Source organism: Phocoena phocoena, chromosome 3 (assembly GCF_963924675.1).
Source record: "Phocoena phocoena chromosome 3, mPhoPho1.1, whole genome shotgun sequence".
Taxonomy (NCBI): domain Eukaryota; kingdom Metazoa; phylum Chordata; class Mammalia; order Artiodactyla; family Phocoenidae; genus Phocoena; species Phocoena phocoena.
The window spans coordinates 170,403,058-170,418,826 of NC_089221.1; the positions used below are offsets into that span (position 1 = coordinate 170,403,058).

General features: G+C 56.1%; 1 protein-coding gene across 1 annotated transcript; it reads left to right on the forward strand.

Moving 5' to 3' along the window:
* The first annotated feature begins 2,895 nt into the window (after nucleotides 1-2,895).
* On the forward strand, nucleotides 2,896-14,688 carry DAPK3 (death associated protein kinase 3). Its single transcript, XM_065874158.1, has 8 exons — nucleotides 2,896-2,957; nucleotides 9,694-10,054; nucleotides 10,340-10,469; nucleotides 10,717-10,765; nucleotides 11,412-11,438; nucleotides 12,546-12,698; nucleotides 13,632-13,677; nucleotides 14,152-14,688. The coding sequence occupies exons 1-8, from the start codon at nucleotides 2,896-2,898 to the stop codon at nucleotides 14,686-14,688; spliced, it is 1,365 nt and encodes a 454-aa protein (XP_065730230.1).
* The last annotated feature ends 1,081 nt before the right edge of the window (nucleotides 14,689-15,769 follow it).

The window sequence follows — 15,769 nt, forward strand, 5'->3', positions numbered from 1 at the left end:
GCCCAGAGGAACCTAAGGAGACATAACTAAATGTGACGCGGGATCCTCGAACAGGAAAAGGACATTAGGGAAAAACAAGGAACTCTGAATAAAGTACAGACTGGTTAATAACGTATCACTCTTGGTTCATTAATGGTGACAAATACAAGATGTAATAGGGGAAACTGGATATGGGAGAAAGTGCTGCTTTAGCTGTGCACTGAAGTGTGCTTAGGAGTTAAAGAGTGGAGGAAGGTGGTTCCCAGGCAGGAGGAGGAAAGAGTTGGTGCCATCTCAATGAGATGCTTGAGGCGAGAAGGCAAATGGTGTTGTAGTGAAAAAGGGCCTGGGGGGGAGGGCGGTTGCACGAGGTTATGGTGGCCAGCAAGGACCAAAAGACACAGGTCCGTGTCAGATGGTATCTGAGCTAGTTTAGCGTGGGCTTTGGGTTCGGGCCTCTCTGGGAATAAATCTCAGTTACGCCTTTGCCGGCTGTGTGACTCCGGGTGGGTTACCTAACCTCTCTGGGGTCTTGTTTCCCCAACTATAGAATGGGTAAAATATTAATGTATTTTACCTCCTCGGGTTGTTGATTGGTACTCAGTAAGGCTCGATCAATGCTAGTTGTTATCATGTATCTTGAGCTTAAAAGGAGTCACAAAACAATCCTCAAGGGGCTTCCCTGGTTGGCTCAGTGGTTAAAAATCCACCTGCCAGGGCTTCCCTGGTGGTGCAGTGGTTGAGAGTGCCTGCTGATGCAGGGCACACGGGTTCGTGCCCAGGTCTGGGAAGACCCCACATGCTGCGAAGCGGCTGGGCCCGTGAGCCATGGCCGCTGAGCCTGTGCGTCCGGAGCCTGTGCTCCGCAACGGGAGAGGCCACGACAGTGAGAGGCCCGCGTACCGCAAAAAGACAAAAGAAAACAAAAAAGAATCCGCCTGCCAATGCAGAGGGCACGGGTTCGAGCCCTGGTCTGGGAAGATCCCACATGCCGCGGAGCAACTAAGCTCTTGCGCCAAAACTACTGAGCCTGCGTGCCACAACCACTGAAGCCCGCGCGCTTAGAGCCCGTGCTCCGCAACAAGAGAAGCCACCGCAATGAGAAGCCCGCGCACCGCAACGAAGAGTAGCCCCTGCTCGCCACAACTAGAGGAAGTCCGCACTTAGTAACGAAGACCCAACACAGCAAAATATAATACATAAATAAAAATTTAAAAATTCTCAAGCATTAGTGGCAACACCAGACCAATTTTCTAATTTGCATCTTTATGTATTTGGAATATGGTTAGCATTTTACAGAGAAGCAAACTGCCACTCAGGGACTAAAGCAGCCCAAGGGTTCACCTCACGGGCTGTCATGCCGGAGCTGGGCCTTGGATTCGCGTTATCTCATGCCCAAGGTAGGCAGGAATAGGGATGCAGGATTTCAGCATCCCGCCTCCCAGCTTCAGGACCCCGGTCAGAGGAGAACGGGCGGGGCGGTCCAGGGGCCGGAAGTCGGAAGGCCGACTTCCGTAAGTTTGACAGGCGTTCTTTACAGCCAATCACCTGCGGGAAGCCTAGCCTGTGCCAAAGGCGAGGCAGCATTTTGGTGAGGAGGGCGGGACGCGCGAGGGCCTGGGCCTGGAAGGCGGCGGTGGGCGGGCTTCACGAGCGGCGGGCGCACTGACCAATGGGTGGTGGGGTCCACCTCTTGGGGGCGGGCCCTGGAGGGCGCGGTGACGTCGCACGGGTCGGCGCGTCGAGGCAGCCAAGGCTGCGGGGCCTGAGGACGCGGCGGCGGGCAGCGCGGCTGAGGGGTCGGTTCGCGGCGCGGGGCCACGGAGGGTGCGGAGCGGGCTCGGTCCGAGGCTGGCGGGTTGGGGGGCCCTTGGGGGGTCTTAGCGGGGGTGACGTTTGGGGACCCGTGGGATGACTGGGCGGGAGAGAAGCTGGGCCGGCGCCTGTGAGGGGCGTGGCGGTCTCTGGGACGCTGGAGCAGGGACGTCAGAGGCTGGGGAGATCTTTGAGGCGTCTCTGAAGGAAGCCGTCGGGGTCTGCCTTGGAGCTTGGGAGAAGGTCGGGGGAGAAGGACGATGGAGAAGACTCTTAGCTGTAGCCCTTTGAGGAGGCCCCTTGGGAGTGTGGAGACCGGGATGGGGGCCTTTGAAACCTGGAGGGGTGTCTTCGGGGACGGGGGGAGGAAGAAGTTATCTTTGCTAGGACGGTGGAGGTCAGGGGAAGCAAGAGCGGGTCGGGGCCTTCGGAGGAGCTTGGAAGCCATTGTCCAGTTCCTGGGGAATTCAGGATTGGGGGGAGCAAGAGATTACCCACAGCGCTGCAGAGGGTCTTAAGAGACCAGCCGAGGAGGAGGGGTTAGTGGGTAAGGGAAAGAGGGGTTGAGGCCGCTGATGGGTAGGGAGATGGAAGCGTGTTGGAGGTCTGGCAGGGAATCAGGGAGCCCCAGAGTTTGGGGGTGTGAAGAGTGTGGGGAACTTGCAGGAGTGTGTGGGGCTCTGGACAAGCAGGTTGGGAGAAGCCTAGGAGGGAGAGGCAGAAGAAGACTGCGGTGCTGTTTGTGGAAGCAGAGGTCTGTGGCTGGGAGCTATGGGGGTGGAGGTGGCACAGCGGGGCTAACACTGACCTCGGGGCGGTGTGGTATCTAAATGAGCCGAAACATGGACGTGCCCCGCCCACCAATTGCAAGTGCTTTCTACAAGGACCGTGGAATTTCAGCATGGTGTGATGTGAAACCTCTTTTGGGGGAGCAGGTCACTCCATTGACCTAGAAGTAATGGCTGGCATCTCACTCCTTTCTTATTTCCCTGTCTCCTCCTCCAGGGTCACGGCTAGAGGACTCCCTGAGGTCCTGTCCCCCGGGCCACTGTGACTGGGTTTGCACTGGAGTGGAAGGCGCTGGAAGGCAGACCGGCCGCTATGTCCACATTCAGGCAGGAAGATGTGGAAGACCACTATGAGATGGGGGAGGAGCTGGGCAGGTGAGTTCTCCCCTCTGATGGGGCTCCGACCAGGGGAGAGACCCGCTGTGGGGTTTTCTGGGTGTATCTCGTCTCCTGTCCTTTATCCCACTCTCCAAGAAGGGATGAGTCGATATCATGTGCTGTGGAACGAGTTTGGGCTTTGGAGTCAGCCAGTCTGGGCCAGGAATTCTTGCTCTGACATCCTCTGTGCATTTCATTTGGGGAGAAACATAACTGAGCACAAATGGCACCTAATACGGTGCTTGGCATGGGCGTGAGAGCAGTAGATGTTGGCAGGTTTTGTTGGTGAGGGTCTGTCCCTCTCTTTAATCCTCTCTTGTGGGAGGGCAGTTGAGTCTCCTCGGCTCTCGTACGTTTCCAGGGAAGGCCTCCCGTCTGGGCCTACACCCTTGCCAATGGTTGGCATTCTTGTGGGAAAGAGCAGAGGTTTCCCGATCCAGCCAGCAGCTGATTTCCTGCTGGGCTGGGCCTTGGAGCGTCCCCTGGGAGCGCCCCCTCCCCCCCCAAGACCTGCCAGGCACCATCCTCCCCCCCCACACCCACAGAGCTTCAGACCTTATTTGGTGAGTTTGTTGCTGGCCAGCCCCATGATGTCACCAGAATGGAATGTAAATAACTGAGCCATAACTGAGCTGTTCATCAGGCCTTTGCTGAGAGAGTGTATGGGGCTCATTTAGGATTCTGAAGTCCCTCCTTTAGGAATTTCCTCCGGTAGAGTGGTAGAGAATGCAGGCCGTCTCCCCACCCCCAAAAAAGTCTCAGACTCTGTTGTTGAAAATGTATTAGGACCTGCTGCTGAGAGTAGTTTGGCAAAAGTCAGCAAAAATACCATGTATGTTCCCTTTAAACCACTGATTCTGCTGCTAGGAGTTAATTCCGTGGAAGTAGTACGTACATGGACGTAAGGATCTAGGGACAGGGAGAGTTGCTATAAGGACTTTCTGTGAGCAAAAGACGAGAAGCCTCTTCAGTGCCCGTCACAGCACCATAGGCTCATCGATGGAATATAATGCAGCCATTAAAAAGAGCCTGAAAAGAAACAAAACTGAGTTATCTGTAGTGAGGTGGATGGACCTAGAGTCTGTCATAGAGTGAAGTAAGTCAGAAAGAGAAAAACAAATGCTGTACGCTAACACGGATATATGGAATCTAAGAAAAAAAAATGGTTCTGAAGAACCTAGGGGCAGGACAGGAATAAAGACGCAGACATAGAGAATGGACTTGAGGACACAGGGAGGGGGAAGGGGAAGCTGGGACGAAGTGAGAGAGTAGCATGGACTTATATATACTACTGAATGTAAAATAGATAGCTAGTGGGAAGCAGCCGCATAGCACAGGGAGATCAGCTTGGTGCTTTGTGACCACCTAGAACGGTGGGATAGGGAGGGTGGGAGGGAGACGCAAGAGGGAGGGGATATGGGGATATATGTATATGTATAGCTGATTCACTTTATTATACAGTAGAAACTAACATACCATTGTAAAGCAATTATACTCCAATGAAAATGTTAAATAAAAAAAAGAGCCCAGCAACTTGTATAATGAAAGCCTTGTAGGAAGTTTATTGAAATTTTCTAGTAGCTCTGTCAATTTTAATAATTTTTTTTTTTTTGCGTTACGGGGGCCTCTCGCTGTTGTGGCCTCTCCTGTTGCGGAGCACAGGCTCCTGACACGCAGGCTCAGCAGCCATGGCTCACGGGCCCAGCCGCTCTGCGACATGTGGGATCTTCCCGGATCGGGGCACGAACCCGTGTCCCCTGCATCGGCAGGCGGACTCTCAACCACTGCGCCACCAGGGAAGCCCCAATAATATTTTTTATAATTAACTTTTTTTAATTAAATTTTTAAAATTTATTTGGCTGCACTGGGTCTTGGTTGTGGCACGCGGGATCTTTGTTGCCGCATGCGCGGTCTTTAGTTGCAGCATGCGGGGTCTTCAGTTGTGGCTTGTGGACTTCTTAGTTGTGGCATGCATGAGGGATCTAGTTCCCTGACTGGAGATCGAACCCAGGCCCCCTGCATTGGGAGCGTGGAGTCTTAGCCACTGGACCGCCAGGGAAGTCCTAATTTTAATGATTTTAATAATGTATTTTACTTAACCCAATATGTCAAACTGTTATCATTTTGCTTGTGATCATTATAGAAATTACTAATGAAATAGTTTACTGCCTTTTATTGATGTGCACCTTTGAAATCTGGTGTGTCTTGTACACTCACAGCACATGTCAATTTGAATGGGCTGGACAGCTTCCATGTGGCCAGTAGCTGCCATCTTGGACAGTGCTGCCCTATGTAATGATCCGGAACATTCTTGGAGACACATGAGGTGAAGGATTAATGCCACAGAACATTGTGCATACTGTGCTGCAATTTGTATAAATTACAGATGTTGTTTGGACATCTGAGTCCTGGGCTGTTTTTTTGTTACATTTCCATTCATCTGTGAAAGGCCCTACCAGGGAGGTACTGTTATTATCCTCATTTTATAGATAAAGAAACTGAGGCTGAGAGCAGGGAAGCGTCTTGCCCAAGGCTATACAGACTGGAAGTGGCCAGGCAGGATTCAGACCTTGAGGCCACGCCCTGCCAGCTGCAAAGCCCAGGCGTGCTGGAGCCAGTGCTGGAACCAGAGGTGGGCATCCAGCTTCTTCTGCCTGTCTCGAGCAAAGCACGGTCGTGTTTCCTTGTCCCAAGAGTCACGGGCTGAATGAACTGGGAGTGAGTTTCTTTGTGTGCCTGTGCAGATGTGTATGGAGGGTTCTTTCCTCCTAATTCAAGTCACCTGGACAGTCTTGGGAAATAAATGAATCTGCTGTTGGTCATTGTAGACCTCCAGCCTGGCTTCCACGTAATGGAGAGCTGTGTGTGTCTGTATTCGTCAGCTCGGGCTGCTGTAGCAAAGTGCCTCAGACTGGAGGGCCTGAACAGTGGAGGTTGATTCTGTCACGGTGCTGAAGGCTGGACGTCCAAGGTCGAGGTGTCAGCAGGCTTGGTTTCCTCTGAAGCCTCTCTCCTTGGTGTGGAGATGGCTGCCTTCTCCCCATGTCCTCACATTTTCTTCCTCTGTGCATGTCTGTATCCTAATCTCCTGTCCTTATTATAATCTCCTTATAAGGACAGCAGTCATACTGGATTAGGACCCACGCCAGTGATCTCATTTGTACTTAATTACCTCACATTTTGAGGTTCTGGGGGTTAGGATTTTGGGGGACACAATTCAGCACCTAACAGTGTCTTTGTCCCTCTTCCCATGAACTCTTTCTTTGTTAGTTTTTTGTTAGTTCAGCTTGGAATAAAGCTACAGGGGAGAAAAATCCTTGTGTTTGAGAATTAGGCCACACGTCCAGTGCTTAGCAGTGTTCCTGGCACGTGGCGAACACTCAGCCCTCGAAGTTATTACTGTCAGGCGTCATTGTGGGATGGAAGGTGGACCTGGAAGAACTTGCTTGGTTGATGTCGGCAGAGGGGAGGGGGAAAGGCCTTTCAGGTGTGGGGAATGTTAGCTAAGATGTGGAGGTGGGGGCAGGAGCACAGCGTGGATTTCCGTGCGGGGGGCGAGTCCTGATCAGGGACACTTGACACTTCTCGTCTGACCTGTCCTCTTGGCTTTTAGACTAGTGTTTGAGTGTCCTGTTGCTGCTGTAACAAATTACCAGAACTTAGTGGCTTAGAAGAACACCCATTTATTATCATAAAGGTCTGGGAGTCAGGAGTCTAAAATGGACCTGCAGGGCTGGTCCTTCCGGAGGCTCCAGGGCAGCATCGGTTCCCGCCTTTTCCAGCTTCTAGAGGCGCCGCATCCCTGGCTCGCGGCCCCTCCTGCATCCTCACAGCCAGCAGCGCAGCATCTCCCATCTCGCTCTGCCTCTGACCCGCCTCCCTCTTACAAGGACCCTGTGATGACACTGGGCCCCCCAGGGAATCCAGAGTCATCCCCATCTCAGGGGCCTTAACTTAATTCTGTCTGCAAAGGCCCTCTGCCCCGTGAGATGATGTGTCCACAGGTTCTGGGGATTCGGATGTGGACCTTTATTTAGCCTACCCTGGTTGGTAATAATTTGCACTCCCCACCTTGATCCTCACCTGCCTGAGTGTGCTCGGAGCATGTCTGCAGTGGTCTGCCGTGGGCGCCTTTGTGTCTCGATGCTCACGAGGGCAGCGCTTCAGGTGTTTGCTGGCTACAGGTGGTCCTGGGCGTCCCAGTGAGGTCCACTTACTGGGACACACCCAGTTGGGTCCCTTGGCTTTTCTGAGGGCCCTGCTGGCTTGGCAGAGGCGCCCCTCACTCGTTTCTCGTTCTGTCTGGCCTGTCCTCCCTGTGCTGTCACCAACTTAAGAGACCCCTCCTGTCCCCAAGGCCCGTCTGCACAATTCCTTCCTCTGCGTGCTCGTCCCCCATTTCCACAAGATGTCACGTAGTCACCTAGTCTCCTTTCCCTTGACCCCCAGTGGTGCCTGGTTGATGTTTCTTGTCTGGAATGTGTGCCTTCTGTCTTAGAATTAGTTTCTCTGCTCACGTGTGTGTTCATATATCCTCTGGAGGCTGGGGTGCATGACCCCATGGCCTTTGGGCCACATCCGGCCCTCACCTAGTTCAGTATGGCCCGCCCACAAACGTAGGATGGTTTTTTCCTTGTTTAAAAGGTTATAAAAACACACAAGAATTGTGACAGAGACCACATGGCCCGTAAAGCTTAAAATATTTACCCTTTGGCCTTTTTCACTCAATTCCTGAGTGAAAGCAAGTTAAGGTAAGTTCCTAGATAACCAAAGAATATGGACATTGGACAGCTCCCTGGAGTGCAGTAAAGAGAGTTTCTCTTTCTCTTCAGATACCAGGGGTCTTGAGATAAAAGTCACACACCATACAATTTACTCATTTAAAGTGTACAATTTAATGATCTTTCGTACATTCACAGGGTCTTACAACCATCACTATTAAATACTTTCAGAACGTTTCTATCACTCCAAAAGGAAACCTCATCCCCATGAGCAGGCACGCCCCCATCCCCTCCCCCAGCCCAACAACCAGGAATCCACCTTCTGTGTCTGTGGATTTGCCTGTTCTGGACGTTTCCCATCAATGGAATCACACCCTGTGTGTCCTGTGTCTGGTTTCTCTCACTGAGCATTGTGTTCTCAGGGTCCATCCACGTTGCAGCGAGTGTCAGTGCCTCTCTCTTCATGGCTGAGTGATGTGCCCGTGTGTGGAGGGACCACATTTTGTGTATCCATCATCCGTTGAGGGACATTTGGGTTATTTCCATCTTATGGCTACTGTGAATAATGGTGCTGTGCACATTTGTGTGCAAGCTTCTGTGGAGCGATGTTCCTGGGTCCGATGGTAACTCCATGTTTCACCTTTTGAGGAACCGCCAGACTGTCTGCCACTGCGGCTGCCCCGTCTCACACTCCTACCAGCCATGCACCTGGGTTCTGGTTTCTCCACATCCTCACTCTTCTCTCTTGTTGTGAAAATGTGTGTACTTCTTTCACTCTGCCTATTGAATAAGAAGCTCTTTTTTTTTTTAAAGTGATAGACATCCTTTTATTTATTTATTTTTTGGCAGAGCCACATGGCATGCGGGATCTTAGTTCCCTGACTAGGGATTGGCCCCGTGCCCCCTGCACTGGGAGCATGGAGTCTTAAACACTTGCACTCCAGGGAAGTCCCTGGATAAGAAGCTCTTTTGAACTCAGTGGTTTTTTATCTTTTCTTAGATTTTAAACAATGATGAAATAATGCTGTGAGAAGTTGAATCTTGTAGAGTCATATCAAATAAAAAGTAAAAACCCCTTTTCACTGCCCTCAGTCGCACTCCTCAGGGATGTCTCTTGCTCACAGCTTGGTGTGTGTCCTTCAGACCTCTTTTCCTGCATCTACACACATAAACATACCTGTATAGGTGGGTACAGCATGTACCTTTTTTACCTAGAAAATTCTCGTTCCTTGTGTTATCCTGCAGTTGTCTTCACTGAGCTGGTCTTCACGGGTATCTGTCTTGTCTTTTCTTTTTTTAAAATTATTTTATTATTTTAACTATTTATCTTTGGCTGCGTTGGGTCTTCGTTGCTGCGCATGGGCTTTCTCTAGTTGCAGCGAGCAGGGGCTACTCTTCGTTGCGGTGCACAGCCTTCACATTGCCATGGCTCTTCTTGTTGCAGAGCACGGGCTCTAGGCACGCGGACTTCAGTAGTTGTGGCACACGGGCTCAGTAGTTGTGGCTCGCGGGCTCTAGAGCGCAGGCTTAGTAGTTGTGGCGCACGGGCGTAGTTGCTGTGCGGCATTTGGGATCTTCCCAGACCAGGGCTTGAACCCATGCCCCTGCATTGGCAGGTGGATTCTTAACCACTGCATCACCCGGGAAGTCCATGGGTGTCTTTCTGGTCAGCACATGGAGAGTCGTTCTTTTCCAAGACTGCGAAAATTCTGCCTGACTTACCATGATGGGAGTCCAGCTCCCTTTTGATAAACGTGGAGCCGTTTCTGTTCTTTCACTGCTGCAGAAACTCCAGGTAGCCACTGTATTATGCACCAATTTGAACTTGCGTGGGAGCACCCCTGCTGGGTGGGGTGCATTCTCCAGCTGGTGGGGTGCACCTCAGCATGGCGCCAGGAGCTGGGACGAACTGTCCCAGGAGGTTGCGTCATCCGAGCGTGGTCCGGTCCCAAGAGTCCTGTGTCCCTCTCGGCGCCCACTCCCCACTCTCCCCTCCCCCTCTGTCCCTGCAGTGGCCAGTTTGCAATTGTGCGGAAATGCCGGCAGAAGGGCACCGGGAAGGAGTACGCGGCCAAGTTCATCAAGAAGCGCCGCTTGTCGTCCAGCCGCCGGGGGGTCAGCCGGGAGGAGATCGAGCGGGAGGTGAACATCCTGCGGGAGATCCGGCACCCCAACATCATCACGCTGCACGACATCTTTGAGAATAAGACCGACGTGGTGCTCATCCTGGAGCTGGTCTCGGGCGGGGAGCTCTTCGATTTCCTGGCGGAGAAGGAGTCGCTGACAGAGGACGAGGCCACCCAGTTCCTCAAGCAGATCTTGGACGGCGTCCATTACCTGCACTCCAAGCGTATCGCCCACTTCGACCTCAAGGTAGCCCCGCTGGGCCCTCAGGACAAAGCTGGGGACCAGCCTGACCGGGGAGGGTGAGGATGGGGGCTGAGAGGGTCCACCTCCCCTCGGCACAGGATGTTCTTGCCCGGGGCACTGGGGAGACGGACTGGCTCAGGCCTGGACCTGTGCGGGGTCAGCCTGCACAAACCCCGCATGCTGGGATTGGGAGGTGCTCAGGGACAACCTGGTGCTGTTCCCTGAGGTGGCGGGCCGGCAGCAGCACTGCCTCCCGCCCAGCGCCCTGCCTTCCCGCCCTGCCTCCAGCCAGAGAACATCATGCTTCTGGACAAAAATGTGCCCAACCCGCGGATCAAGCTCATCGACTTCGGCATCGCCCACAAAATCGAAGCAGGGAACGAGTTCAAGAACATCTTTGGCACCCCGGAGTTCGTGGGTAAGGCCCGGTGTGGGCCTTGGGGGGCACTGGAGGATTTCCAGCTGGCATGGGGTGAGGCAGGCCCACTGGCCTCAGGTTTCCCTTCCTGGCCCTGGCGCTGGACACGGGGAACTCAAGGCCTGGCGTTGGTGCTGTCACCGTCCCGGCCTTCCCTGCCGAGGGCCAGCCTTGCCTGAGTGGGCACTGTCCGCTGGTTCCCCCTTAGCCATACCCGGCACCTGACCCTGTCTCCCTGTCTCTGCAGCTCCCGAGATTGTCAACTACGAGCCCCTGGGTCTGGAGGCGGACATGTGGTGAGTGGGGGGGTGGCGGGCCCGGGGCTGCCCTCGTCGCTTCTCCTCAGGGCATCCCCCATCTGTCCCCAGGAGCTGCCGGTCACAGCCGCAGGCCGGGGTGTAGCCTGTTCTCCTGTCTTGGAGCTGTGGGGCAGGGGCAGGACAGACTGCTGCCTTAGAACAGGGTTGGCCGACGACCCAGGCCCATGAGCTCGGAATGGTTCTCACGTTTCTGGAGGGTTGTTAAAAACACACGAATGTGTGGCAGAGACCATCTGTGGCCCCCAAAGCCCCGCTCAGCGTCTCGCCCTTTAGAGAAGGAGTTTGCCAGCCCTGCCCTCGGCCACAGCAGCCCCGTCGAGGGCCCCACGTCTGCATGTCTGTGGTGCCTTTGGGCTCTGTCCACACCGCCCTGACCCCGGCCAGTTTGAGCCTGAACAGGCAGGTGTGGTCACAGGCGCTTCCGTGTCCAGTCCTCAGACCCTCCGAGCAGAGCGAGGGCCTTGCTGGGGGCTGTGCAGCCCCTGGAGGGAGAGGGTCCCTGGGGCTGATGGGCCTGCTGCCGACCGGGCTCTGGGCCCCCCAGCCCCCTTGGGGCTCTGGGGTTGGGGTGCTGTGCCCCTGGCTGAGCTGACCCCCATCTCTTCTGTGTGTTCTCTTCCAGGAGCATTGGCGTCATCACCTACATCCTGTGAGTACCTGCTCGGCGCTTCCTGCCCCTTCCCGGGGCCCTGCTGGGTCAAGAGGAGGGTAGGGAGGCTTCTGTGCGGGGACAGCGAGTGGAAGGCAGCACCCTCAGTTCTCCGACGTGTCGCGGCACTCGGGAACTCTGGATGGATGGACGAATGCATGAGTGAATGAATGAATTTGTGCAGGAGAGAGAGGTGTGTTCAGGAGAGTTCAGAAGGCAGGGCCTCATCGTGTGAAACAACCGTGCAAGGCCCTGGGCCGGGACGGCATGTCCCCCTCATCCTCCGGCTGGCAGCTCCTAGGCATGGTGGACTCAGTCACGGGCCCGTTGGAGAGTAACTCAGCCTCCAGGCCTTCCCCTTCCTGGAGGTCAGGGGTGAGGATGAAAGTTCCATCACTGTAACCCCACTTGCTGGTTCCCTGGCCACCGGCCCCCTCCTTAGGGCCGTTCCAAAGTCACCTCAATGGCATCAACTCAGGTGTGGTTGGAGGGGGCTTGTTGTGAACAACAAAAACACTCCTTTCGTCTCAAACCCCGAGCTGTTTTAGGAAAGGGAACAAAGACCAAATATTATAACAGAAGATGCTGCCACCTAGGGTTTTAGGAAATGACAAGGGTTTTCGGATCTGTGTACTTGAGGATTGGAGTGAAGACCACATATACATTTGTCACCCTAAGTCACAGCATCACGTACCCATAACCTCACAGTGTGGTGCTGTGGCCTCAGTGCAGCATGTCTGGAAGACACATGACGTCTGCAGTGTCGGCCAGGACTCCCCGCCACCTCCCCCCAAAGTTAGCCATTTTCCCTCTAACTACTACATGCTTCAGGGAAGTGCTTCGAGGCTGTGCGTCTACCTAGAGATTCTGCAGAGATTTTGCCCACTCATTTCAGCACCCCTCACTGGCTGGGCAGTGGATTTTCACTGCCTCTGGTTGGAGGCTGGGCACAGTTGTGGTTGGTGGCCCGGGGCCCGGCATCGCCCTTCCTCCACGTCTGCCCCCTTTATGGGCATGGCGGAGTCGGGTGGTGGCCTGGGCAGTGGCCTGGTTGTGGGGTGACCGCAGGGATGTCCGGCCCCACTGAGCCCGGTGTCCGCCTTCCAGTTTGAGTGGTGCGTCACCATTCCTGGGAGAGACCAAGCAGGAGACCCTGACCAACATCTCGGCCGTGAACTACGACTTTGACGAGGAGTACTTCAGCAACACCAGCGAGCTGGCCAAGGACTTCATCCGCCGGCTGCTCGTCAAAGACCCCAAGTAGGAGCGCTGGGCTGGGCAGGGAGGGCCTGGCAAGGCCCCCAGGATGGGCGCTCTGGCCGAGGACAAGTAACACATCCGTCCAAGCCACCACCTTTCTGTTATTGGGAATTGGGCGTGGCTTCTGCTTTGGGCTGGAGATAGCACAGAGGAGTTAGGTCAGCCCTTTTTTTTTTTTTTTTTTTTTGCGGGTACGCGGGCCTCTCACTGTTGCGGCCTCTCCAGTTGCAGAGCACAGGCTCCGGACGTGCAGGCCCGGCGGCCACGGCTCATGGGCCCAGCCGCTCCACGGCACGTGGGATCTTCCCAGACCGGGGCACGAACCCTTGTCCCCTGCATCGGCAGGCGGACTCCCAACCACTGCACCACCAGGGAAGCCCGGTCGGCCCTCTTAAGAAGCTGTCTCTTAAGCTTTTAATCTGTGGCCAACGTTTAAGATAGGAGGTTTTTTTATAAGGTTCCAGATTACTGTTTGTCTTTTTTCCTAGAAAAAAAATCTAATTGTGCTGGCAGCACGGAGCCTTCATTCACACAGAGGTGCTCCCGTGGGCCATAGTGCTCCCCAGCCTCCCCCTCTAGGTGCCTGAGTTGTGAGACCCCAGTGTTAGGTGTCAACACTGTGAACGAAACCCCTCAGAAAACATGGAGACCTTGGAGTCCCCTTGATGGGCTCCTTGTGGTTGGCCAAGCAGAGTGGAAGCTCTTCATGGTGCCTGTATTTTCACGGTCATTTCAGGGACTTGCTGCCGGGCTGGAGGGTGACTTTAGGGACTTGGGAGGGTCCCCAGGGGCGGGTGCCTGAGTCAGCCACAGGTGGGGCTGAGAGCCAGAGCTGTAGCAGGGAGAGTATGGCTCACCCCTTCCTGCTCTCTGCGTTGGGGAGGATGGTAAAGTGGCCCACGTGCAACTAACTAAGGTTGGGGGCTCTTCCAGGAGGAGAATGACCATCGCCCAGAGCCTGGAGCATTCCTGGATCAAGGTGAGGCAGTGGGGCTGCCCCCACGTAGGCATGGCAGGTGTGAGCAGCCCCTGGCATGGGGGAGGGTCCCCAGGGGAGCGGACCCGGACGGTGTGGGGTGCGGGGTGTGCATGGACGTGGTGTTGGAGCCATCTCACGGAGGCGCCGGCTGGAGTCCACGGCCCCTCTGCACGTAGCAGAGCTCCCTCCCCAGAACTTCCCAGAAAGGGGTCACCTCCAGGCCCGGGTTAGGGTTGGCAACCTCTGTAAAGAGCCAGAGAGTAAATGCTTTTGGCTCTGTGGTCTGTGGCACGGCCAGGTAGTCTGCCATCCATTCTCGGCTCGGCCGTCAGAGTGTGGAAGCACCAGGAGCACGTGTACGTGAATGGGCAGGGCTGAGTGCCGATGAAAAGTGAGCGGAGGGCCGGGCATGGGCCGGGGGGGGTCTCCCCCTGCCGGCCCCCCAGTCCAAGGCACCCTCCCCTCCCGCTGCAGGCGATCCGGCGGCGGAACGTGCGGCGGGAGGACAGTGGCCGCAAGCCGGAGCGGCGGCGCCTGAAGACAGCCCGCCTCAAGGAGTACACCATCAAGTCGCACTCAAGCATGCCCCCCAACAACACCTACGTCAACTTCGAGCGCTTCTCCAAGGTGCTAGAGGAGGTGGCGGTGGCTGAGGAGGGCCTGCGTGGGCTTGAGCACAGCCGGCGCCTGTTCCACGAGGACATCGAGGCGCTGACGGCAATCTACGAGGAGAAGGAGGCCTGGTACCGCGAGGAGAACGAGAGCATCGGCCAGGACCTGCGGCGGCTGCGCCAGGAGCTGCACAAGACGGAGGCGCTCCAGCGGCAGGCCCAGGAGGAGGCCAAGGGCGCCCTGCTGGGGGCCAGCGGGCTCAGGCGCCGCTTCAGCCGCCTCGAGAACCGCTACGAGGCGCTGGCCAAGCAGGTGGCCTCCGAGATGCTGTTTGTGCAGGATTTGGTGCGTGCCATGGAGCAGGAGAAGCTGCAGGGGGGGGAGTGCAGCCTCCGCTAGGGCCGCTCGGGGCACGGTGTCCTGCACCCCGGGGGGAGCCCTCCGTCACCCTGGTGTGGCCCTGGATGCGCTCCACATGGCCCAGGAGTCCACGGCTGAGGGGAGGGCTTTGGCCCGGCTCTGCACCGGGAGGATGTGGCTGATGTGGGCCTTCTCTGTGCAACCCGAGTCTTCCCCCCACAGGCCCCAGCTCAGCCCCTCCCTCCTGCAACTCGACTCTGGGGGCTTCTGGGGCAGCATCACCACAGGAACTCTGCAAGAGGTTGACACCACCAAGGCAGCTCTGGCCGTGGTGGACATAGATGCCTCACACGTGGCAGGGTGTAGGGGTGGCAGCCTCCATGTGCAGGGCCTGGGTCAGCGGCTGCAGGACCTCCATGTGGTCTGAGTGCGTGGAGCCTTGGTGTGGGGACGGGGGTGTCTGAGTGCCTCGGCCTTGCCCCTGGGGCTCAGAATTGGAGGGGCCTCTGCTCGACACCCTGGCTCCTCCTGTTCTGGAGACGGATGGCTGCTCCTCCAGGGTCCGTGGTGGAGGTGGTCTCTGAGCCCAGCTCTTCAGATCCCCCAGCCCCTCGCAGGGCCCCCAGCCTGGGGCTGGGCACCAGGGCCAGAACTGAGGAGATGACGCAGCCCTCGAGGAGATGTGGGTCTAGGGGTTGTATTGGGGGCAGTGTGTGGCAGGGCACAGCGCCTGGATGCAGTAAAGGAAACATCTGCAAAGCTGAGTCTCCACTCCCTCCCTGAGGCAGGCCAGCTGGGGGCCGGGAAGGGGGGAAGAGCTGTGGCCGCTTGGAGCCTCCCGCAGCCGCAGGCTGTGGAACCATCCCCTCCTCTCCAGCTCCCTGTCAACGCACAGCGCTGACTCTTCGGCGGGGGTCCCACCCACTGCCCTGCCCCGTGTCACTCCCTCCCCCAGTGCTGCCTTCAGGACAGCACCTCTCGGGTGGGCCCCACGGAGTAGCTGCTGGAGGCCCGTGTTCCCAGCGTCCCCTCCCTGGAGAGCCCCAGGGCCCCTTACAAACACCCCACCCCATGCTCCGTGCTGCCCATTTGACTGCCTCTGCTGGCCTGGTGTTTTCAG

Bases quoted from the DNA above. Each gene is read 5' to 3' on its own strand.
- DAPK3 (XM_065874158.1), top strand. From the start codon at position 2,896: ATGTCCACATTCAGGCAGGAAGATGTGGAAGACCACTATGAGATGGGG. The intron at 11,439-12,545 runs GTGAGTACCTGC...TCCGCCTTCCAG, and splicing joins GGCGTCATCACCTACATCCT to TTTGAGTGGTGCGTCACCAT. The intron at 12,699-13,631 runs GTAGGAGCGCTG...GGGCTCTTCCAG, and splicing joins CTGCTCGTCAAAGACCCCAA to GAGGAGAATGACCATCGCCC.